At 43.2% G+C, this 25,095-nt stretch overlaps 1 protein-coding gene across 1 annotated transcript; it reads right to left on the minus strand.

Moving 5' to 3' along the window:
• Positions 1 to 586: 586 nt before the first annotated feature.
• Positions 587 to 24,646, minus strand: LOC310798419 (putative chitinase 10; the record flags this gene model as incomplete). Its single annotated transcript, XM_083660969.1, has 26 exons — positions 587 to 828; positions 1,238 to 1,370; positions 1,461 to 1,577; positions 1,695 to 1,877; positions 1,983 to 2,106; positions 2,200 to 2,324; positions 2,402 to 2,567; positions 3,232 to 3,288; positions 3,580 to 3,787; positions 3,899 to 3,925; positions 4,462 to 4,486; positions 6,750 to 6,988; positions 10,073 to 10,246; positions 13,331 to 13,504; positions 16,589 to 16,760; positions 19,782 to 20,020; positions 22,080 to 22,212; positions 22,312 to 22,428; positions 22,552 to 22,734; positions 22,878 to 23,001; positions 23,370 to 23,494; positions 23,603 to 23,768; positions 23,969 to 24,025; positions 24,166 to 24,370; positions 24,480 to 24,506; positions 24,622 to 24,646. The coding sequence occupies 26 exons, from the start codon at positions 24,644 to 24,646 to the stop codon at positions 587 to 589; spliced, it is 3,567 nt and encodes a 1,188-aa protein (XP_083517095.1).
• Positions 24,647 to 25,095: the final 449 nt, after the last annotated feature.

The raw sequence follows: 25,095 nt of genomic DNA on the forward strand, positions 1-25,095 counted from the left end.
TAATTAATTAAAGATGGACACTTAATTACTTGTCTATAGATTGCCTGTAGGTTAGAGGAACCAACCATGTAGAATCCAATAGATTTTAAACATACGTGATCAAAAGCTGTGGTTTTAAATGAGAGGACTCTAACATTATGCACAAAACTACTTTAATTATTTTGCTTACAATATGGAAAATATACACATTATTTCACAAGAATTCTATAATACAAGATCAATCAGAGGCTCATTTCAGTAAATGCTTATATACAGAGGAGATAGAGCTTCTATCAGCTATCACTGCATCGTCAGAATATTATGTGAAGTTTGCAAATGGTTTCTAGTTTAATTGTTTAATTGTTTATTGTGGATCCCCATTAGTCTACACCAAAGGTGAGACTACTCTTCCTGGGGTCCAAACACATAAAATACAAACATAAAAATCCAAAATCCTTGGAGTAAAAACAACACAACAAAAATAAATAAAAACAAACAAAAACAAGTGAGTCAAGGCTCACTCAATATTCATTTATCAACCGTATCAACTCTGCTCATAAACAACAAGAAATGTGTTTGTAATAGACACATTTTCTCCGCTCATTGCTCAGGGCCAGGCGCAGCACTTGCAGCTGTCATCATAGATAGATCCAGATCCACACTGCGTCACATGGGTGATGCCACCAGCACACATGTAGAAGGTGGTGTTGTCGTCTGGGTTGGGGTACAAGCCGTCTGGTTTGCCGTTGCAGAAGCCAGGCCCTGGAGCATGGGTGGTGGTGGTGGTGGTTGGGGCGGGAGTGCTAGCGCCTGGTTTGGGGGTGGTGGTAGGGGGCAGTGGGGGCAGCTCTATATGGTGGAGGGGAGAAGAAATGAATAGGTTTGAAGCAGGTAAAAATGTGTTCATCTATTACTATCTCTGTCTGTAGCCCTGTTGGGATCCCGAATGGGATTAGCACTGCAGGACAATGTTGGTGACATAATTTAGCACCTGGCATGTCAGTGCATCATATTAGTTTAGGACTCCCATAAATTACTAAGTCGGTGTTTAATTTCCCTCAGATTCTTTTATACGTCATGAACGGCCATTAAATTAGTTACTACTCTGTATTCTTCAGCAAAGAAAATGTTTGGAGACCCTGCAAATCACCAGATGTCCCCTGTTAATACTAATGGCTTGTTTTATGTCTTTATCTTACTGTAGTTTGATAACTGTAAAGTAAGAAAAAAAAGCCAGGAAGAAATTCCTCACACTTACCAATATTAAGAAGTGTGCGGAGATGTGAGAGCAGAGGGTGGCTGCCCTCTCCACAGAACCGCCCAGCAAAGTCATCCAGATCCAGCGCCCACACAAAGGCACCGCCAAACTTCTGCTCCTGCAGGTAGCGGACCTATGTGGTGGAAACAGATCCAGAATGATACATCTGTGCTGTGGAGATGATCTGGATGTGTAGAAAATATGGTGTTGCTGTGCCACCTACCTTGATCTCATAGCTCTCCTTGGTATCGAATCCTACCCACTCACTGTTCTTGGTGGCGTAGGGAACCTTCTGGTCTTCAATCCACTGAATTGTTGTGCCCTTCCTCCAGGTGCAGATCTAAAAAAATGCAATGAAAAAAGTAAACCGAGAACAATTTATCCATACTTTACATATCAGGTTGATTCATCATCAATTGTACTGGACCAGTTATGTTTGATTATCTCTAGACGTTACCTCATAGTAGGCCCAGAAACCAGCTTCACGTGTGTATGGTCCAGCTGATGCAGGGCCGCTAGCTGGGGCTCCAACACCAGTTTCTGATGATGTCAGACGGAAGGTACGACCATACGCAGCAAAACCCATCCTCAGCTTCTCCAGTGGGGCGCCGTTGTCTCTCCAGTACTTCATGGCATAGTCCTAAAAAGGAATGGAAAAAGAAAGACACATTAGGAATTCACATGAACAGACCTGTACTGTAGGAGTCATCTCTCAAGCTTTCCTCAGCTCCTCATGTATCCTTACAGTGTTGAAGTAGATGAGGTCTCCTTCGTCCTTGGATCCACGATACAGCGGGCTGTTGTGTCCAGTGAATGCCTCCCAAGTCCCATGGAAGTCATAGGTCATCACATTGATGAAGTCCAGTTCCCTGGGGACACAAAATGGGACAAAAGGAATAACCATCACATAAAATTAAAATGAAAACTTATCTTCGATTCTTCAAGCCAGTCAGCAGACTCACTTGGCAACCTCAGCGATTTCATAGCCAGCGTCAATGGTTCCCTTTCCTGCAGCCACTGCAGCAGTCAGCATGAGCTGGGTGTTGCCAGTGGCTGCAGCCTCAGCTTCATAGGCAGCAACAAGCTCCTGGAAAAGCACACACACAGGTTAGATTGGAAGAGAAGCCATATTCGTGAACCATCGCTGGAAAGATCTCTACCCACCCTGCAGAGCAGAGTGAATCTCTGCTTGTCCTCTGGGGGACTACCACGAGCTCCGGGATACTCCCAGTCCAGATCCAGACCATCAAATCCATAAGTCCTCAGGAATTTGATGGTAGACTGGGCGAACGTCTGACGGTTTGCTGCACTAGACACCATGATGGAGAACCTGGAGAGATGATTGAGGTGTGGTCATTATACCTTAGGCTCAATTCAAAAAGTGTAACTCTTCAAAACAACAACAAAACTGTGTTTTCATGTGACGTAACATAACACACCCTCTAGTGGTCATATTATAGGTCCTTGGCCCCTGCGAAACAGTTGCAGTTGCTGTGAACAGCTGATTGCGCTTTAGATGTACAACTTATCTGTCTCACAGCACAATTCTGTGCCGTTATTTACTGGGAACTGATCGTTTTCTCACTGATCAACTTTGTGTTTAGTTGGTTCGCTGGTTACAGTAGCTCACTATCACCGTCTTGTTGTAGATACATCTGATTTCCACACTAGCTACCATATCAAGTCTAGGCTAGTAGACATATATTGACATCAGATGATTTGCTATATTAGCTGGCTGGCTGGCTAAAAAAAGCAAAGAAACTGGAGTAAAAACTATGTCTCAAGTTAAGACAGTTTACTGTACCAGTAGCCTAACTTTGGAAAGCCTATCTTATAAGACTTTTCACTTTTACTTATGACATTACTGAACTGACCTACACCCAGACCCCTCCCTTCTTAGCCTACATGGTTGTTAGATATTTCGAGACACATTTAATTGGCTATGAGAGCGTTTAGGCAGGTGACTGTAGTGTTTGTGGTTTAAGAATACTCACTGTCTTGAACCAAAGTTCCACCCCCCAACGGCCAACAGAGTCTTCAGATGAGGATTCCTGAACAGAGCGTTGAGAAAGTTATATTACTGTACATGACCTCCACAGGTAACGATAACAGTTTATTCAGGTTTGTAATAGACTTTATTAGACACATTTATCATTTAGGGCAGCTATAGCAATTGTCTTCCATTCACCTTCTAATCATTCGAAGATTAATTGAAATCTAATGGAAATGAATAGCGGTGGAATATTGGTGACAATACAAAAAAACTATTTCCTTATGAGGATCAATAAAGTATTGCATGCATTGGGGAAATGGCAAAAGCCATCATGACACTGTCCACTTACTTGCTCTTCAGGCCATTGAAGGATTTGTAGAGAACGTCATCGTTCCATTCGTAGGTGACCAGCTCGTTGGCATGGTTGATCATGGCGAAGGCATATATCAGGGTGGTGCATATGAAGGGGTCCACATCTTGTGGCATGTACTTCCCTTGCTCAGGTCTGTACTGGGACCAGTTGGTGAAGTAGCATATCATCTGGTGGTTGGCAGATGCTGTATTGGGAATTGGGGAGAGATCATATCTAGAGTCAGACACATGGTTTCACACGTAAACTGTTCTTAGATGAAAAGAAAGCCAGTTGATATGAATGTATCATGACTTACCCAGCCCGCACATCACCAGGCATAAGCCTAAAGAGTGCAGGAGAGAAAGGCTCAGTTCAATCAAATACAGTAATATGCAAAGCTACACATGACAGCGTTGTCTGACTATAGAACCATTGCAACAGATTTTGTCCCCAGTAGGTTTAAGAATGCATCAGGGAGAAACACAGTTTTGTACTCTGCAGCTACAGAATGGAGTCTATCGCCATCCTACAAAGAAAGTGTCACTGCTAACTAACCATTTTGAATTGTTTTATGTGCTGTGCCATGTCCAGTCTGTACCAACCATTGCTATTTCTTTGACTAACAAGGACCATGAGGGAAATAAGTCTCCTTGAATTTATTGTGTGAAAATACCTCAACAATTTTATACTGTACATATGGTTGTAACCATTGTGTATTTTAACGTTCTGTCCAAATTCATTCATTCATTCAATCATTCATTCATTTATTGTTTGTAATGAAAAACTATTCACCATAAAGGAAAGCAATGGTCTGAGACGTTAAATGTAAAAATTCAAACATTTGATACATTAATGGATGAGGACAAATTCTTGAAATACCTGCGAGGATTGTGAGCCTGGTCATCTTGAATGCAGTGATCACAGCTTCACTATGTTACCAGACAAAACTTCCTCTTTTATATGGTTTCTTTAGGACGGGAAGGAGGAGTCGTGATAAAAGAGTCGGGGGTGGTAAATATTACAGTATTAGAACTTAATTTGATAAGATCCTGCCAAGACATGCAGATAATAATTGACAGTGTAGCACTCACTTGCATAAGATGCACTCGATACATGACTGGTAATTTGAGTCATTGGGCAGTCAGCATGAACAAAAGAACCTTATAGGATAAAGTGAACAGAACTGACTTTTTTTCCCCTTTTGTTTGGAAATATGAAAATCTGTCTTATTTGACTGTTGTCATGAACTTTGGTTGTTAAGAGTTTTTAAATAGATAATTTTCCCGCTGATACTCAAACCAGAATCAGAATTTGATTTATTGGCCAAGTATGTAGACATACAAGGAATTTGACTCCGGTATACATTGCTCTCAAAGTACTTACTGTATAAGGAGGAGACGGTATGCAGACTAGCTAAAAGAACAAACAAGAAGCAATCAAATCGATCAAAGGTACATCGCTGTCCTTGTTTGTTAATGTTATCAATATGATGTGGGATACTGTAGGTCGATCATGTACATGCATTGATCATCTTGATCTTAATCTTGCCATTCATTCATTAACCTGTTAAATGGCCAAATTGGATTTTTTTCCCTCAGGACAAGAGCAATATGTAACTTCAATTATCACTACTTATAGCGCTTTCAGACAGACACGGTTCTGGTTCTGGCTCCGGCTCCGTTCTGGAGTCTCAGAACCTTGGTGCTTTCTGGCGAACCAGCCCGTGTTCACACCAGTTTAAGTGGAACCAAAGTGGGAGGACATTATTCGGTAGTCCTTCTTCAGTTTATTTTTTATTTTTTTAAGTTTATTAATTATTTGGTCTGGCGTTCGAGTGAACCCAGCCTTGGCTCTCTCTTCTGCAAGTTCGGCATATGACTTGCTCTTTCTTGTACTGCTTTCTAGCTTTTCTTGAGATTCGGTAGATGCCCAAATCGCCACTAAACATTTGGTTTCCTCAGGAGACCACTGCAAATTATTTTTCTCTGTGTTGTCACTGCCTTCTTCTCCTTCCTGCTCGTTTTCACAGCCTAGAATGAGACACGCCCACTGATGATGTCACGGTTCCCAAGGAAAACCAACTAGTTTTGGTTCCGCTGAGAACCAACTTTTCAGGTTCCGAACCAATTATTTTTTCGGTCTGAACGCGCCAGCCAGTTCAGATTAGGGTTCTGGAACCGGAACCGGCACAGAGCCCTGCCGGTGTGAAAGCCCTATCAGTACACCCTAGCAACGATCTAGGAACGCCCTATACTGATCAGTCGAAAACACCCTAGCAACCAGTTAATACACCCTTGCAACTGCCTAAACACGTCCTAGCTACACATTGCCGATTGGGACTGTATTTATACTGGATAGGAGGGCGGGGTCTAAGGCAGGGGCATTGCAAGGGGGGCGGAGTGTCGCGCCACAGCAAGCACAATTAAATTTGCTTTAGCAAATTTAGCTCGTTCTAGTTTAGATTTAAAATAGTAACATTTCAAATTAAATTGATGTGATCGTTTGAATAAGAGAGGAATTGTGGTGAATAATGGCATGTTTTGACCGAGTACCTTATAATGACCAAAAATAGCCGCATGTTCCTGTGGATTAGTGATAGTAATGCTACAAAATGCAATATGACAGTAATGACATGTGAGCCTCTAGTGTTTTTGTTCCTAGAATAATAGTTGCATTAAACTGACTTGAAATCATAGTTCAGCTTAGAGCTGCTGGGGCACTTGAGAGATTTGTGATGTGATATAGTCAGAACAAACACGCAAACACAGACACATTGTTTTACCAGTTTTCTGTCATATGCAGCTAGCGGGTGTAGTTTGGGCGAAAGAAAATAGTTTGATGAAACTGCTCACAACAGACAGCATCTGTGGATTATCTCTAGTAACTGGCAGAGATGGGGACTTGGACTATAGTCACACTGTACATAGTCAATTGAGACTTGACTTGAGACTCGTCCACAAGAGACTTGAGACTTGTCTTTTTTTCCTCAAGGGTTCAAAAAAAGTGAACAAACCTAATTATGAATTGACAGTTTTTATTGTTTTTATTGTCATACAGCACAGTTCTTTATTCCCAGATACCTTTTAGCACCAGATTATTACTTGATACAACAATTATATTTGTCAGATGTTGCGTGGCATGTTCCAGGTCGTTGCTCAGGGCCAGACGCAGCACTTGCAGCTGTCATCAAAGACGGAGCCAGATCCACAGGGCCTCAGATAGGTGATGCCACCAGCGCACATGTAGAAGGTGCTCTTGTCGTCTGGGTTGGCGTACAAGCCGTCTGGTTTGCCATTGCAGAAGCCACTCCCTGGAGCATGGGTGGTGGTGGTGGTGGAGGTGGTTGTAGGGGCGATGGTGCTAGCGCCGGGCTTGGGGGTGGTGGTAGGGGGCAGCGGGGGCAGCTCTAGATGGAGAAAAGAGTGGAAAGGAAGATGGGCTTTAGATTGAGGCCTGTGTGGATGTAAGGAACTGTGGATGTGGTGCATGTGACGTGCTAGCAATTCCTTTTTGTGACACAAAGCTGCACTTGTTGTGAGAACGCCTTGTTGCTTTAAAATGGCTTCCTGTTGTTTGTTCTGGGAGTTGCATGGTAGAAGTGTTGGTTACCGGATCTCCCACGTGTGATTCAGAATAAATCATAGATAAAGAAGCAAGAGTTGTTGTTATTTCTTTGGTAGTAACTAAGGTATTTCTCACAACACACGACACAAATGTTTGATGTCAAGAGAAAAGGTCTAAAACTCAAAAGGAAAACTGTAGTAGAGAGGAATGTCGCCTGCCCCTGGATTAGGATTCACCTGAAGTGGTGAATCGAAATGTAGAGGCTGACTCCCCGAGCCTTCCCCTGGAGCCCACATCCAAACCCTAACCCCAACCAAGTGCCTAAACCCAGCCTCTCTCAACCCCCTGTGCCTAACCCTAACCTGGAGACCCTTCCTGGGTGCCTACAACCGTAATCCAACGCTCCACCCTCGGTTAGCAGACAACAAGGACTCTTGACCGAACGGCGGTACTTGACGAGTTGGGAATGAGAACGTGTTGATCTGATAATTCCAATACACAAATATCAGTCAATGAGGGGAAACAAGGTCGTTTACCCACCTTGGATAGTTTACCCACCTCTGTATTTACCACTACATCCCTGACAACGACATGCCGTCGGAAAGTCCTTTGAGCCTGTTGCTGCATGATATCAATCAGCCATTTGTCCGCCTCTTCCTTTCTTAACTCATTGAGTGCCAGCCACTTTTGGAGAACGGACGCTCCCAGTGCCAGAGTTTCAGAGCGTTTTCAGTGATTTCTCGAGGCCCACAGAATATTGTGTGATATTACTATGTAAACACCGAACACGCACAAAGAACGATGAGACTCTTCTATCATCTGCAAATTTGGGCAGTCAGCATGAACAAAAGAACCTTATAGGATAAAGTGAACAGAACTGACTTTTTTTCCCCTTTTGTTTGGAAATATGAAAATCTGTCTTATTTGACTGTTGTCATGAACTTTGGTTGTTAAGAGTTTTTAAATAGATCATTTTCCCGCTGATACTCAAACCAGAATCAGAATTTGATTTATTGGCCAAGTATGTAGACATACAAGGAATTTGACTCCGGTATACATTGCTCTCAAAGTACTTACTGTATAAGGAGGAGACGGTATGCAGACTAGCTAAAAGAACAAACAAGAAGCAATCAAATCGATCAAAGGTACATCGCTGTCCTTGTTTGTTAATGTTATCAATATGATGTGGGATACTGTAGGTCGATCATGTACATGCATTGATCATCTTGATCTTAATCTTGCCATTCATTCATTAACCTGTTAAATGGCCAAATTGGATTTTTTTCCCTCAGGACAAGAGCAATATGTAACTTCAATTATCACTACTTATAGCGCTTTCAGACAGACACGGTTCTGGTTCTGGCTCCGGCTCCGTTCTGGAGTCTCAGAACCTTGGTGCTTTCTGGCGAACCAGCCCGTGTTCACACCAGTTTAAGTGGAACCAAAGTGGGAGGACATTATTCGGTAGTCCTTCTTCAGTTTATTTTTTATTTTTTTAAGTTTATTAATTATTTGGTCTGGCGTTCGAGTGAACCCAGCCTTGGCTCTCTCTTCTGCAAGTTCGGCATATGACTTGCTCTTTCTTGTACTGCTTTCTAGCTTTTCTTGAGATTCGGTAGATGCCCAAATCGCCACTAAACATTTGGTTTCCTCAGGAGACCACTGCAAATTATTTTTCTCTGTGTTGTCACTGCCTTCTTCTCCTTCCTGCTCGTTTTCACAGCCTAGAATGAGACACGCCCACTGATGATGTCACGGTTCCCAAGGAAAACCAACTAGTTTTGGTTCCGCTGAGAACCAACTTTTCAGGTTCCGAACCAATTATTTTTTCGGTCTGAACGCGCCAGCCAGTTCAGATTAGGGTTCTGGAACCGGAACCGGCACAGAGCCCTGCCGGTGTGAAAGCCCTATCAGTACACCCTAGCAACGATCTAGGAACGCCCTATACTGATCAGTCGAAAACACCCTAGCAACCAGTTAATACACCCTTGCAACTGCCTAAACACGTCCTAGCTACACATTGCCGATTGGGACTGTATTTATACTGGATAGGAGGGCGGGGTCTAAGGCAGGGGCATTGCAAGGGGGGCGGAGTGTCGCGCCACAGCAAGCACAATTAAATTTGCTTTAGCAAATTTAGCTCGTTCTAGTTTAGATTTAAAATAGTAACATTTCAAATTAAATTGATGTGATCGTTTGAATAAGAGAGGAATTGTGGTGAATAATGGCATGTTTTGACCGAGTACCTTATAATGACCAAAAATAGCCGCATGTTCCTGTGGATTAGTGATAGTAATGCTACAAAATGCAATATGACAGTAATGACATGTGAGCCTCTAGTGTTTTTGTTCCTAGAATAATAGTTGCATTAAACTGACTTGAAATCATAGTTCAGCTTAGAGCTGCTGGGGCACTTGAGAGATTTGTGATGTGATATAGTCAGAACAAACACGCAAACACAGACACATTGTTTTACCAGTTTTCTGTCATATGCAGCTAGCGGGTGTAGTTTGGGCGAAAGAAAATAGTTTGATGAAACTGCTCACAACAGACAGCATCTGTGGATTATCTCTAGTAACTGGCAGAGATGGGGACTTGGACTATAGTCACACTGTACATAGTCAATTGAGACTTGACTTGAGACTCGTCCACAAGAGACTTGAGACTTGTCTTTTTTTCCTCAAGGGTTCAAAAAAAGTGAACAAACCTAATTATGAATTGACAGTTTTTATTGTTTTTATTGTCATACAGCACAGTTCTTTATTCCCAGATACCTTTTAGCACCAGATTATTACTTGATACAACAATTATATTTGTCAGATGTTGCGTGGCATGTTCCAGGTCGTTGCTCAGGGCCAGACGCAGCACTTGCAGCTGTCATCAAAGACGGAGCCAGATCCACAGGGCCTCAGATAGGTGATGCCACCAGCGCACATGTAGAAGGTGCTCTTGTCGTCTGGGTTGGCGTACAAGCCGTCTGGTTTGCCATTGCAGAAGCCACTCCCTGGAGCATGGGTGGTGGTGGTGGTGGAGGTGGTTGTAGGGGCGATGGTGCTAGCGCCGGGCTTGGGGGTGGTGGTAGGGGGCAGCGGGGGCAGCTCTAGATGGAGAAAAGAGTGGAAAGGAAGATGGGCTTTAGATTGAGGCCTGTGTGGATGTAAGGAACTGTGGATGTGGTGCATGTGACGTGCTAGCAATTCCTTTTTGTGACACAAAGCTGCACTTGTTGTGAGAACGCCTTGTTGCTTTAAAATGGCTTCCTGTTGTTTGTTCTGGGAGTTTCATGGTAGAAGTGTTGGTTACCGGATCTCCCACGTGTGATTCAGAATAAATCATAGATAAAGAAGCAAGAGTTGTTGTTATTTCTTTGGTAGTAACTAAGGTATTTCTCACAACACACGACACAAATGTTTGATGTCAAGAGAAAAGGTCTAAAACTCAAAAGGAAAACTGTAGTAGAGAGGAATGTCGCCTGCCCCTGGATTAGGATTCACCTGAAGTGGTGAATCGAAATGTAGAGGCTGACTCCCCGAGCCTTCCCCTGGAGCCCACATCCAAACCCTAACCCCAACCAAGTGCCTAAACCCAGCCTCTCTCAACCCCCTGTGCCTAACCCTAACCTGGAGACCCTTCCTGGGTGCCTACAACCGTAATCCAACGCTCCACCCTCGGTTAGCAGACAACAAGGACTCTTGACCGAACGGCGGTACTTGACGAGTTGGGAATGAGAACGTGTTGATCTGATAATTCCAATACACAAATATCAGTCAATGAGGGGAAACAAGGTCGTTTACCCACCTTGGATAGTTTACCCACCTCTGTATTTACCACTACATCCCTGACAACGACATGCCGTCGGAAAGTCCTTTGAGCCTGTTGCTGCATGATATCAATCAGCCATTTGTCCGCCTCTTCCTTTCTTAACTCATTGAGTGCCAGCCACTTTTGGAGAACGGACGCTCCCAGTGCCAGAGTTTCAGAGCGTTTTCAGTGATTTCTCGAGGCCCACAGAATATTGTGTGATATTACTATGTAAACACCGAACACGCACAAAGAACGATGAGACTCTTCTATCATCTGCAAATTTGGGCAGTCAGCATGAACAAAAGAACCTTATAGGATAAAGTGAACAGAACTGACTTTTTTTCCCCTTTTGTTTGGAAATATGAAAATCTGTCTTATTTGACTGTTGTCATGAACTTTGGTTGTTAAGAGTTTTTAAATAGATAATTTTCCCGCTGATACTCAAACCAGAATCAGAATTTGATTTATTGGCCAAGTATGTAGACATACAAGGAATTTGACTCCGGTATACATTGCTCTCAAAGTACTTACTGTATAAGGAGGAGACGGTATGCAGACTAGCTAAAAGAACAAACAAGAAGCAATCAAATCGATCAAAGGTACATCGCTGTCCTTGTTTGTTAATGTTATCAATATGATGTGGGATACTGTAGGTCGATCATGTACATGCATTGATCATCTTGATCTTAATCTTGCCATTCATTCATTAACCTGTTAAATGGCCAAATTGGATTTTTTTCCCTCAGGACAAGAGCAATATGTAACTTCAATTATCACTACTTATAGCGCTTTCAGACAGACACGGTTCTGGTTCTGGCTCCGGCTCCGTTCTGGAGTCTCAGAACCTTGGTGCTTTCTGGCGAACCAGCCCGTGTTCACACCAGTTTAAGTGGAACCAAAGTGGGAGGACATTATTCGGTAGTCCTTCTTCAGTTTATTTTTTATTTTTTTAAGTTTATTAATTATTTGGTCTGGCGTTCGAGTGAACCCAGCCTTGGCTCTCTCTTCTGCAAGTTCGGCATATGACTTGCTCTTTCTTGTACTGCTTTCTAGCTTTTCTTGAGATTCGGTAGATGCCCAAATCGCCACTAAACATTTGGTTTCCTCAGGAGACCACTGCAAATTATTTTTCTCTGTGTTGTCACTGCCTTCTTCTCCTTCCTGCTCGTTTTCACAGCCTAGAATGAGACACGCCCACTGATGATGTCACGGTTCCCAAGGAAAACCAACTAGTTTTGGTTCCGCTGAGAACCAACTTTTCAGGTTCCGAACCAATTATTTTTTCGGTCTGAACGCGCCAGCCAGTTCAGATTAGGGTTCTGGAACCGGAACCGGCACAGAGCCCTGCCGGTGTGAAAGCCCTATCAGTACACCCTAGCAACGATCTAGGAACGCCCTATACTGATCAGTCGAAAACACCCTAGCAACCAGTTAATACACCCTTGCAACTGCCTAAACACGTCCTAGCTACACATTGCCGATTGGGACTGTATTTATACTGGATAGGAGGGCGGGGTCTAAGGCAGGGGCATTGCAAGGGGGGCGGAGTGTCGCGCCACAGCAAGCACAATTAAATTTGCTTTAGCAAATTTAGCTCGTTCTAGTTTAGATTTAAAATAGTAACATTTCAAATTAAATTGATGTGATCGTTTGAATAAGAGAGGAATTGTGGTGAATAATGGCATGTTTTGACCGAGTACCTTATAATGACCAAAAATAGCCGCATGTTCCTGTGGATTAGTGATAGTAATGCTACAAAATGCAATATGACAGTAATGACATGTGAGCCTCTAGTGTTTTTGTTCCTAGAATAATAGTTGCATTAAACTGACTTGAAATCATAGTTCAGCTTAGAGCTGCTGGGGCACTTGAGAGATTTGTGATGTGATATAGTCAGAACAAACACGCAAACACAGACACATTGTTTTACCAGTTTTCTGTCATATGCAGCTAGCGGGTGTAGTTTGGGCGAAAGAAAATAGTTTGATGAAACTGCTCACAACAGACAGCATCTGTGGATTATCTCTAGTAACTGGCAGAGATGGGGACTTGGACTATAGTCACACTGTACATAGTCAATTGAGACTTGACTTGAGACTCGTCCACAAGAGACTTGAGACTTGTCTTTTTTTCCTCAAGGGTTCAAAAAAAGTGAACAAACCTAATTATGAATTGACAGTTTTTATTGTTTTTATTGTCATACAGCACAGTTCTTTATTCCCAGATACCTTTTAGCACCAGATTATTACTTGATACAACAATTATATTTGTCAGATGTTGCGTGGCATGTTCCAGGTCGTTGCTCAGGGCCAGACGCAGCACTTGCAGCTGTCATCAAAGACGGAGCCAGATCCACAGGGCCTCAGATAGGTGATGCCACCAGCGCACATGTAGAAGGTGCTCTTGTCGTCTGGGTTGGCGTACAAGCCGTCTGGTTTGCCATTGCAGAAGCCACTCCCTGGAGCATGGGTGGTGGTGGTGGTGGAGGTGGTTGTAGGGGCGATGGTGCTAGCGCCGGGCTTGGGGGTGGTGGTAGGGGGCAGCGGGGGCAGCTCTAGATGGAGAAAAGAGTGGAAAGGAAGATGGGCTTTAGATTGAGGCCTGTGTGGATGTAAGGAACTGTGGATGTGGTGCATGTGACGTGCTAGCAATTCCTTTTTGTGACACAAAGCTGCACTTGTTGTGAGAACGCCTTGTTGCTTTAAAATGGCTTCCTGTTGTTTGTTCTGGGAGTTTCATGGTAGAAGTGTTGGTTACCGGATCTCCCACGTGTGATTCAGAATAAATCATAGATAAAGAAGCAAGAGTTGTTGTTATTTCTTTGGTAGTAACTAAGGTATTTCTCACAACACACGACACAAATGTTTGATGTCAAGAGAAAAGGTCTAAAACTCAAAAGGAAAACTGTAGTAGAGAGGAATGTCGCCTGCCCCTGGATTAGGATTCACCTGAAGTGGTGAATCGAAATGTAGAGGCTGACTCCCCGAGCCTTCCCCTGGAGCCCACATCCAAACCCTAACCCCAACCAAGTGCCTAAACCCAGCCTCTCTCAACCCCCTGTGCCTAACCCTAACCTGGAGACCCTTCCTGGGTGCCTACAACCGTAATCCAACGCTCCACCCTCGGTTAGCAGACAACAAGGACTCTTGACCGAACGGCGGTACTTGACGAGTTGGGAATGAGAACGTGTTGATCTGATAATTCCAATACACAAATATCAGTCAATGAGGGGAAACAAGGTCGTTTACCCACCTTGGATAGTTTACCCACCTCTGTATTTACCACTACATCCCTGACAACGACATGCCGTCGGAAAGTCCTTTGAGCCTGTTGCTGCATGATATCAATCAGCCATTTGTCCGCCTCTTCCTTTCTTAACTCATTGAGTGCCAGCCACTTTTGGAGAACGGACGCTCCCAGTGCCAGAGTTTCAGAGCGTTTTCAGTGATTTCTCGAGGCCCACAGAATATTGTGTGATATTACTATGTAAACACCGAACACGCACAAAGAACGATGAGACTCTTCTATCATCTGCAAATTTGGGCAGTCAGCATGAACAAAAGAACCTTATAGGATAAAGTGAACAGAACTGACTTTTTTTCCCCTTTTGTTTGGAAATATGAAAATCTGTCTTATTTGACTGTTGTCATGAACTTTGGTTGTTAAGAGTTTTTAAATAGATAATTTTCCCGCTGATACTCAAACCAGAATCAGAATTTGATTTATTGGCCAAGTATGTAGACATACAAGGAATTTGACTCCGGTATACATTGCTCTCAAAGTACTTACTGTATAAGGAGGAGACGGTATGCAGACTAGCTAAAAGAACAAACAAGAAGCAATCAAATCGATCAAAGGTACATCGCTGTCCTTGTTTGTTAATGTTATCAATATGATGTGGGATACTGTAGGTCGATCATGTACATGCATTGATCATCTTGATCTTAATCTTGCCATTCATTCATTAACCTGTTAAATGGCCAAATTGGATTTTTTTCCCTCAGGACAAGAGCAATATGTAACTTCAATTATCACTACTTATAGCGCTTTCAGACAGACACGGTTCTGGTTCTGGCTCCGGCTCCGTTCTGGAGTCTCAGAACCTTGGTGCTTTCTGGCGAACCAGCCCGTGTTCACACCAGTTTAAGTGGAACCAAAGTGGGAGGACATTATTCGGTAGTCCTTCTTCAGTTTATTTTTTATTTTTTTAAGTTTATTAATTATTTGGTCTGGCGTTCGAGTGAACCCAGCCTTGGCTCTCTCTTCTGCAAGTTCGGCATATGACTTGCTCTTTCTTGTACTGCTTTCTAGCTTTTCTTGAGATTCGGTAGATGCCCAAATCGCCACTAAACATTTGGTTTCCTCAGGAGACCACTGCAAATTATTTTTCTCTGTGTTGTCACTGCCTTCTTCTCCTTCCTGCTCGTTTTCACAGCCTAGAATGAGACACGCCCACTGATGATGTCACGGTTCCCAAGGAAAACCAACTAGTTTTGGTTCCGCTGAGAACCAACTTTTCAGGTTCCGAACCAATTATTTTTTCGGTCTGAACGCGCCAGCCAGTTCAGATTAGGGTTCTGGAACCGGAACCGGCACAGAGCCCTGCCGGTGTGAAAGCCCTATCAGTACACCCTAGCAACGATCTAGGAACGCCCTATACTGATCAGTCGAAAACACCCTAGCAACCAGTTAATACACCCTTGCAACTGCCTAAACACGTCCTAGCTACACATTGCCGATTGGGACTGTATTTATACTGGATAGGAGGGCGGGGTCTAAGGCAGGGGCATTGCAAGGGGGGCGGAGTGTCGCGCCACAGCAAGCACAATTAAATTTGCTTTAGCAAATTTAGCTCGTTCTAGTTTAGATTTAAAATAGTAACATTTCAAATTAAATTGATGTGATCGTTTGAATAAGAGAGGAATTGTGGTGAATAATGGCATGTTTTGACCGAGTACCTTATAATGACCAAAAATAGCCGCATGTTCCTGTGGATTAGTGATAGTAATGCTACAAAATGCAATATGACAGTAATGACATGTGAGCCTCTAGTGTTTTTGTTCCTAGAATAATAGTTGCATTAAACTGACTTGAAATCATAGTTCAGCTTAGAGCTGCTGGGGCACTTGAGAGATTTGTGATGTGATATAGTCAGAACAAACACGCAAACACAGACACATTGTTTTACCAGTTTTCTGTCATATGCAGCTAGCGGGTGTAGTTTGGGCGAAAGAAAATAGTTTGATGAAACTGCTCACAACAGACAGCATCTGTGGATTATCTCTAGTAACTGGCAGAGATGGGGACTTGGACTATAGTCACACTGTACATAGTCAATTGAGACTTGACTTGAGACTCGTCCACAAGAGACTTGAGACTTGTCTTTTTTTCCTCAAGGGTTCAAAAAAAGTGAACAAACCTAATTATGAATTGACAGTTTTTATTGTTTTTATTGTCATACAGCACAGTTCTTTATTCCCAGATACCTTTTAGCACCAGATTATTACTTGATACAACAATTATATTTGTCAGATGTTGCGTGGCATGTTCCAGGTCGTTGCTCAGGGCCAGACGCAGCACTTGCAGCTGTCATCAAAGACGGAGCCAGATCCACAGGGCCTCAGATAGGTGATGCCACCAGCGCACATGTAGAAGGTGCTCTTGTCGTCTGGGTTGGCGTACAAGCCGTCTGGTTTGCCATTGCAGAAGCCACTCCCTGGAGCATGGGTGGTGGTGGTGGTGGAGGTGGTTGTAGGGGCGATGGTGCTAGCGCCGGGCTTGGGGGTGGTGGTAGGGGGCAGCGGGGGCAGCTCTAGATGGAGAAAAGAGTGGAAAGGAAGATGGGCTTTAGATTGAGGCCTGTGTGGATGTAAGGAACTGTGGATGTGGTGCATGTGACGTGCTAGCAATTCCTTTTTGTGACACAAAGCTGCACTTGTTGTGAGAACGCCTTGTTGCTTTAAAATGGCTTCCTGTTGTTTGTTCTGGGAGTTGCATGGTAGAAGTGTTGGTTACCGGATCTCCCACGTGTGATTCAGAATAAATCATAGATAAAGAAGCAAGAGTTGTTGTTATTTCTTTGGTAGTAACTAAGGTATTTCTCACAACACACGACACAAATGTTTGATGTCAAGAGAAAAGGTCTAAAACTCAAAAGGAAAACTGTAGTAGAGAGGAATGTCGCCTGCCCCTGGATTAGGATTCACCTGAAGTGGTGAATCGAAATGTAGAGGCTGACTCCCCGAGCCTTCCCCTGGAGCCCACATCCAAACCCTAACCCCAACCAAGTGCCTAAACCCAGCCTCTCTCAACCCCCTGTGCCTAACCCTAACCTGGAGACCCTTCCTGGGTGCCTACAACCGTAATCCAACGCTCCACCCTCGGTTAGCAGACAACAAGGACTCTTGACCGAACGGCGGTACTTGACGAGTTGGGAATGAGAACGTGTTGATCTGATAATTCCAATACACAAATATCAGTCAATGAGGGGAAACAAGGTCGTTTACCCACCTTGGATAGTTTACCCACCTCTGTATTTACCACTACATCCCTGACAACGACATGCCGTCGGAAAGTCCTTTGAGCCTGTTGCTGCATGATATCAATCAGCCATTTGTCCGCCTCTTCCTTTCTTAACTCATTGAGTGCCAGCCACTTTTGGAGAACGGACGCTCCCAGTGCCAGAGTTTCAGAGCGTTTTCAGTGATTTCTCGAGGCCCACAGAATATTGTGTGATATTACTATGTAAACACCGAACACGCACAAAGAACGATGAGACTCTTCTATCATCTGCAAATTTGGGCAGTCAGCATGAACAAAAGAACCTTATAGGATAAAGTGAACAGAACTGACTTTTTTTCCCCTTTTGTTTGGAAATATGAAAATCTGTCTTATTTGACTGTTGTCATGAACTTTGGTTGTTAAGAGTTTTTAAATAGATAATTTTCCCGCTGATACTCAAACCAGAATCAGAATTTGATTTATTGGCCAAGTATGTAGACATACAAGGAATTTGACTCCGGTATACATTGCTCTCAAAGTACTTACTGTATAAGGAGGAGACGGTATGCAGACTAGCTAAAAGAACAAACAAGAAGCAATCAAATCGATCAAAGGTACATCGCTGTCCTTGTTTGTTAATGTTATCAATATGATGTGGGATACTGTAGGTCGATCATGTACATGCATTGATCATCTTGATCTTAATCTTGCCATTCATTCATTAACCTGTTAAATGGCCAAATTGGATTTTTTTCCCTCAGGACAAGAGCAATATGTAACTTCAATTATCACTACTTATAGCGCTTTCAGACAGACACGGTTCTGGTTCTGGCTCCGGCTCCGTTCTGGAGTCTCAGAACCTTGGTGCTTTCTGGCGAACCAGCCCGTGTTCACACCAGTTTAAGTGGAACCAAAGTGGGAGGACATTATTCGGTAGTCCTTCTTCAGTTTATTTTTTATTTTTTTAAGTTTATTAATTATTTGGTCTGGCGTTCGAGTGAACCCAGCCTTGGCTCTCTCTTCTGCAAGTTCGGCATATGACTTGCTCTTTCTTGTACTGCTTTCTAGCTTTTCTTGAGATTCGGTAGATGCCCAAATCGCCACTAAACATTTGGTTTCCTCAGGAGACCACTGCAAATTATTTTTCTCTGTGTTGTCACTGCCTTCTTCTCCTTCCTGCTCGTTTTCACAGCCTAGAATGAGACACGCCCACTGATGATGTCACGGTTCCCAAGGAAAACCAACTAGTTTTGGTTCCGCTGAGAACCAACTTTTCAGGTTCCGAACCAATTATTTTTTCGGTCTGAACGCGCCAGCCAGTTCAGATTAGGGTTCTGGAACCGGAACCGGCACAGAGCCCTGCCGGTGTGAAAGCCCTATCAGTACACCCTAGCAACGATCTAGGAACGCCCTATACTGATCAGTCGAAAACACCCTAGCAACCAGTTAATACACCCTTGCAACTGCCTAAACACGTCCTAGCTACACATTGCCGATTGGGACTGTATTTATACTGGATAGGAGGGCGGGGTCTAAGGCAGGGGCATTGCAAGGGGGGCGGAGTGTCGCGCCACAGCAAGCACAATTAAATTTGCTTTAGCAAATTTAGCTCGTTCTAGTTTAGATTTAAAATAGTAACATTTCAAATTAAATTGATGTGATCGTTTGAATAAGAGAGGAATTGTGGTGAATAATGGCATGTTTTGACCGAGTACCTTATAATGACCAAAAATAGCCGCATGTTCCTGTGGATTAGTGATAGTAATGCTACAAAATGCAATATGACAGTAATGACATGTGAGCCTCTAGTGTTTTTGTTCCTAGAATAATAGTTGCATTAAACTGACTTGAAATCATAGTTCAGCTTAGAGCTGCTGGGGCACTTGAGAGATTTGTGATGTGATATAGTCAGAACAAACACGCAAACACCGACACATTGTTTTACCAGTTTTCTGTCATATGCAGCTAGCGGGTGTAGTTTGGGCGAAAGAAAATAGTTTGATGAAACTGCTCACAACAGACAGCATCTGTGGATTATCTCTAGTAACTGGCAGAGATGGGGACTTGGACTATAGTCACACTGTACATAGTCAATTGAGACTTGACTTGAGACTCGTCCACAAGAGACTTGAGACTTGTCTTTTTTTCCTCAAGGGTTCAAAAAAAGTGAACAAACCTAATTATGAATTGACAGTTTTTATTGTTTTTATTGTCATACAGCACAGTTCTTTATTCCCAGATACCTTTTAGCACCAGATTATTACTTGATACAACAATTATATTTGTCAGATGTTGCGTGGCATGTTCCAGGTCGTTGCTCAGGGCCAGACGCAGCACTTGCAGCTGTCATCAAAGACGGAGCCAGATCCACAGGGCCTCAGATAGGTGATGCCACCAGCGCACATGTAGAAGGTGCTCTTGTCGTCTGGGTTGGCGTACAAGCCGTCTGGTTTGCCATTGCAGAAGCCACTCCCTGGAGCATGGGTGGTGGTGGTGGTGGAGGTGGTTGTAGGGGCGATGGTGCTAGCGCCGGGCTTGGGGGTGGTGGTAGGGGGCAGCGGGGGCAGCTCTAGATGGAGAAAAGAGTGGAAAGGAAGATGGGCTTTAGATTGAGGCCTGTGTGGATGTAAGGAACTGTGGATGTGGTGCATGTGACGTGCTAGCAATTCCTTTTTGTGACACAAAGCTGCACTTGTTGTGAGAACGCCTTGTTGCTTTAAAATGGCTTCCTGTTGTTTGTTCTGGGAGTTGCATGGTAGAAGTGTTGGTTACCGGATCTCCCACGTGTGATTCAGAATAAATCATAGATAAAGAAGCAAGAGTTGTTGTTATTTCTTTGGTAGTAACTAAGGTATTTCTCACAACACACGACACAAATGTTTGATGTCAAGAGAAAAGGTCTAAAACTCAAAAGGAAAACTGTAGTAGAGAGGAATGTCGCCTGCCCCTGGATTAGGATTCACCTGAAGTGGTGAATCGAAATGTAGAGGCTGACTCCCCGAGCCTTCCCCTGGAGCCCACATCCAAACCCTAACCCCAACCAAGTGCCTAAACCCAGCCTCTCTCAACCCCCTGTGCCTAACCCTAACCTGGAGACCCTTCCTGGGTGCCTACAACCGTAATCCAACGCTCCACCCTCGGTTAGCAGACAACAAGGACTCTTGACCGAACGGCGGTACTTGACGAGTTGGGAATGAGAACGTGTTGATCTGATAATTCCAATACACAAATATCAGTCAATGAGGGGAAACAAGGTCGTTTACCCACCTTGGATAGTTTACCCACCTCTGTATTTACCACTACATCCCTGACAACGACATGCCGTCGGAAAGTCCTTTGAGCCTGTTGCTGCATGATATCAATCAGCCATTTGTCCGCCTCTTCCTTTCTTAACTCATTGAGTGCCAGCCACTTTTGGAGAACGGACGCTCCCAGTGCCAGAGTTTCAGAGCGTTTTCAGTGATTTCTCGAGGCCCACAGAATATTGTGTGATATTACTATGTAAACACCGAACACGCACAAAGAACGATGAGACTCTTCTATCATCTGCAAAAAAAAGTTTATTGATACCATTTTCCGTTCTTTAGTTATGAGCCGGAGAAGATAGGTTGTTTTGAGCAAAAAGACACGTTTCAATTTAGAATCTGAGATATTCAGCCTTTTGTGAAAGGAAGCATTTCAAGCACATCACTGACTCTGAAGCTAATATTTTCTGATGTGACACCTCAAAAATAATTTCCTTCAATAAAAGAGTGAAAACAAAGGAATTTTGTTTGGCCAAATAATATTTTTTAGCTGCAACCAGCAGCGCTGGCCCCTGCGTGCGCAGACCCTACACCTTCTTGCTGGTCTTGATTTACTGCTGGTGGGCATCAGATAGCCTATTCTAGCTTGTTTGCCTGTCTCTGTGCATCGAGCCTGCTGCTGCCTGGGTCTGTGTTTACTGTCAATGGTTGTATGCTGTAGTGCCCTGCGTGCCCCACCCCCCTCCTCCTCCTCCTCCGTGGGAGTGTCTCTGGGGCTCTGCTGCGAGTGCGTTTGCTCTGCGTTTGCTCTGCACTGAAAAGTGCACTGCACCCCGTTTTTTCACAGCCTGTCGCCGGCTCCCAGCTGAGAATAATGTAACTTTTCAGAAAGATGCTGGTGTCGGCAACTAAATCATATGGAGGGGCTATCGCAGCGGACACGGAGGGGCTCAATTGTGGCAGCAGAATTGACTGCTGTTCACAGGCACAGCTAACGTTATGCTTCATGCATATCGATGCGATTTCCGTTTCCCCATTACTTCTTCTCTCTTTTTTCCTCGCCTTTCTCTAATCTGGAGAGCACTGTCGCCACCTAATGGGTCCCTAAAATAGCTTTTACACATTCAACATCCACCATATTTTCACAGGAGATGGATCTGGCTTTGATCCACGTCCCACCGTCAAAAAACGCAATTGACGAACATACTCGTCCTTGGCACTCTACGTTACTAAACCAATTGACGAACATACTCGTCCTTGGCACTCAATGAGTTAAGAGCAAAATACAAACCGTTTCCTAAACAGTAGTGAGCTGAAGCTGAACTTAAGTTAAAATAAAATCGAACAAAAATTGGAACAAAGACAATTTTCTCAAAGACTTACCAATTTTAAGAAGTGTGTTGAGATGTGAGAGCAGAGGGTGGCTGCCCTCTCCACAGAACTGTCCAGCAAAGTCATCCAGATCCAGCGCCCACACAAAGGCACCGCCGAACTTCTGCTCCTGCAGGTAGCGGACCTATGTGGTGGAAACAGATCCAGAATGATACATCTGATCTGTGCCGTGGATCTGATTGATCTGGATGTGTGGAAAATATGGTGTTGATGTGCCACCTACCTTGATCTCATAGCTCTCCCTGGTATCGAATCCTACCCACTCACTGTTCTTGGTGGCATAGGGAACCTTCTGGTCTTCAATCCACTGAATTGTTGTGCCCTTCACAAAGTTGCAGATCTGAAAAAGGCAATGAAAAAAAAGAAGTAAAAGAATAAATAAACAGAACAATTGATCAATTAATAGGTTGATTCATTACTAATTGTGCTGGACCAGTTATGTTTGATTATCTCTAGACGTTACCTCATAGTAGGACCAGAAACCAGCTTCACGTGTGTATGGTCCAGCTGATGCAGCGCCACTAGCTGGGGCTCCAACACCAGTTTCTGATGATGTCAGACGGAAGGTACGACCGTACGCAGCAAAACCCATCATCAGCTTCTCCACTGGGGTGCCGTTGTCTCTCCAGTACTTCATGGCATAGTCCTTAGGTAGAAATGGAGGATTGGAGGTTACAGGTTTTGATTCATCCGTTCATGTGTCATGCTATAATAATGTCATATATCGATGTTTGTAACTCTATAGTTTATACATAGGAGCTTTTGGGTCCCAAAGTTTGCTTTACTTACTGTGTTAAAGTAGACGAGGTCACCCTTGTCCTGGGATCCACGAAACAGCGGGCTGTTGTGTCCGGTGAAGCGCTCCCAAGTTCCATGGAAGTCATAGGTCATCACATTGATGAAGTTCATATACCTGGAGAGTGGAGACACATAATCAATCAAACAATCAATCAATCAATCAATTATATATTTTTATAGCACTGCCAAATCATAAGAGTTATCTCAAGGCACTTTACAAATAGCAGGTAGAAGACCAGGCTCTTTATTTTAGACCCAACAATTTTAACAGTTCTCACGTGCACTGGTGATTTTACTGCAGGTCATGTGGCTATTGAAGCAATTACCCAACAAGAGCAGCACCTGGCGATGGTGGCAAGGAAAAAGACCCCTTTAACGGGGAAGAAAACCTTCAGCAGACCTGGCTCTTAGAAGTGGGTATTAAGTTTAGCTAGTAGTGAGCAAAGACTTATTCAAAATGTCAACCATTTCCAAAAGACTCACTTGGCAACCTCAGCAATTTCATAACCAGCATCAATGGTTCCCTTTCCTGCAGACACTGCAGCAGTCAGCATGAGCTGGGTGTTGCCAGTGGCTGCAGCCTCAGCTTCATAGGCAGCAACAAGCTCCTGGAAGTGCACACCACAGTTGATAAGACACCTTCTAGTCCACTCAATGGATAATGACAATATTTTTATATAATTGCTGCACATTGAACTAAAAACTCAAGGACCCACCTTGCAGAGCAGAGTGAACCTCTTCTTGTCCTCTGGAGGACTTCCACGAGATCCAGGGTATTCCCAATCCAGATCCAGACCATCAAATCCATGAGTCCTCAGGAACTTAATTGATGACTGGATAAATGTCTGACGGTTGGCAGCATTGGAGACCATGATGGAGAACCTAGGGGTGGGGGGGGGGGGGGATTTGTCTCGCTTTTAGAAGCACTTGGTAACAATATGCTGAAAAAGCATCTGAGGTCATGATAAAAAATTAATTGCATAATACTTTCATATTCATTGTGCTGTTTTGTCTATATCTATTCTATACCATCCTTCATATCATAAGCAGCACATAGGAACAACGCTTAGAAAAATACTCACTGGGTTGAACCAAAGTTCCATCCACCAACAGCCAGTAGGGTCTTCAGATTAGGGTTCCTTTCAAATAGCAAACACAATATTATATGATTTGCCTAACCCAGAACATTTTAGTAGGATTTATTCAGTCTTTTGAATTTTATATTGCAGTTTTAGTCAATCACACACATTTCAAATGTGAATAATGCTCAAGTTCTTACTTAGTCTTCAGGCCATTGAAGGACTTGTAGAGGACGTCATCATTCCACTCGTACGTAACCAGCTCGTTTCGGGGGTTGATGATGGAGAAAGCATAAATCAGATGGGTGCACAGGAAGGGGTCGACATTTTGGGGCATGTACTTCCCCTGGCCAGGTCTGTACTGGGACCAGTTGGTGAAGTAGCACACCATCTGAGATGCAGTTGCTGTAGATGGGTGTAAACAGATCTGAGGTCAGTGATGTGTCTTATTTCTATGTATTTTTCAGAGATTTTCATAATAGCTCAGTCAAAGTGTAACCTAAAGTTTACTTACCCAGCTGGCACATTGCCAGGCACAAGCCTAGAATGAGAGAGAGAGATCAAACATAAATAGCTATAGATGTTGGTATGGTAACAGAAATTGGTATACCTTAATTTATTTATTGTTCCATTGAGGCAAGTTGATGAGAATTTACCTGCTAGAATAGTGAGCTTGGTCATCTTTTCCGAGCTCCTTTTTCAATTTCTTAGACACTGCAGAAAGAAAAATCTGATTTGTCAACCAAATATAAAAAAAGCTTATTAAAGTTATTTAAAAAAAAAATCAATTCTACTTTTTTTCTCTTCTTCTTTTTGTTTTGTCTGGAATATATATAATTATGGAATATGCCCCAATATTAAATGCATAGGTCTGGACTATATAATACATTTCTTATTTTCATGCATGCATAATAACTTTGCTCAAAGTGCTATCAACTTAAACTATATGAAATATAATATTTGTAAAATAAATAAATACAAAAAAATAAAGTTTAATTTAAAATCAAAAAATATCTTGCAATGTTAATTGCTTCTTTGAAAATGAGGTAAAGATTTTGATCTTCAGAGCTTTGTTTTTATGATTCAGAATCTGAAGGTCTTAGGACCGAAACGTTATTATTTTCTGTTAA

The sequence above is a fragment of the Poromitra crassiceps genome (genome assembly GCF_964638095.1).
Source record: "Poromitra crassiceps genome assembly, chromosome: 25".
NCBI lineage: Eukaryota > Metazoa > Chordata > Actinopteri > Beryciformes > Melamphaidae > Poromitra > Poromitra crassiceps.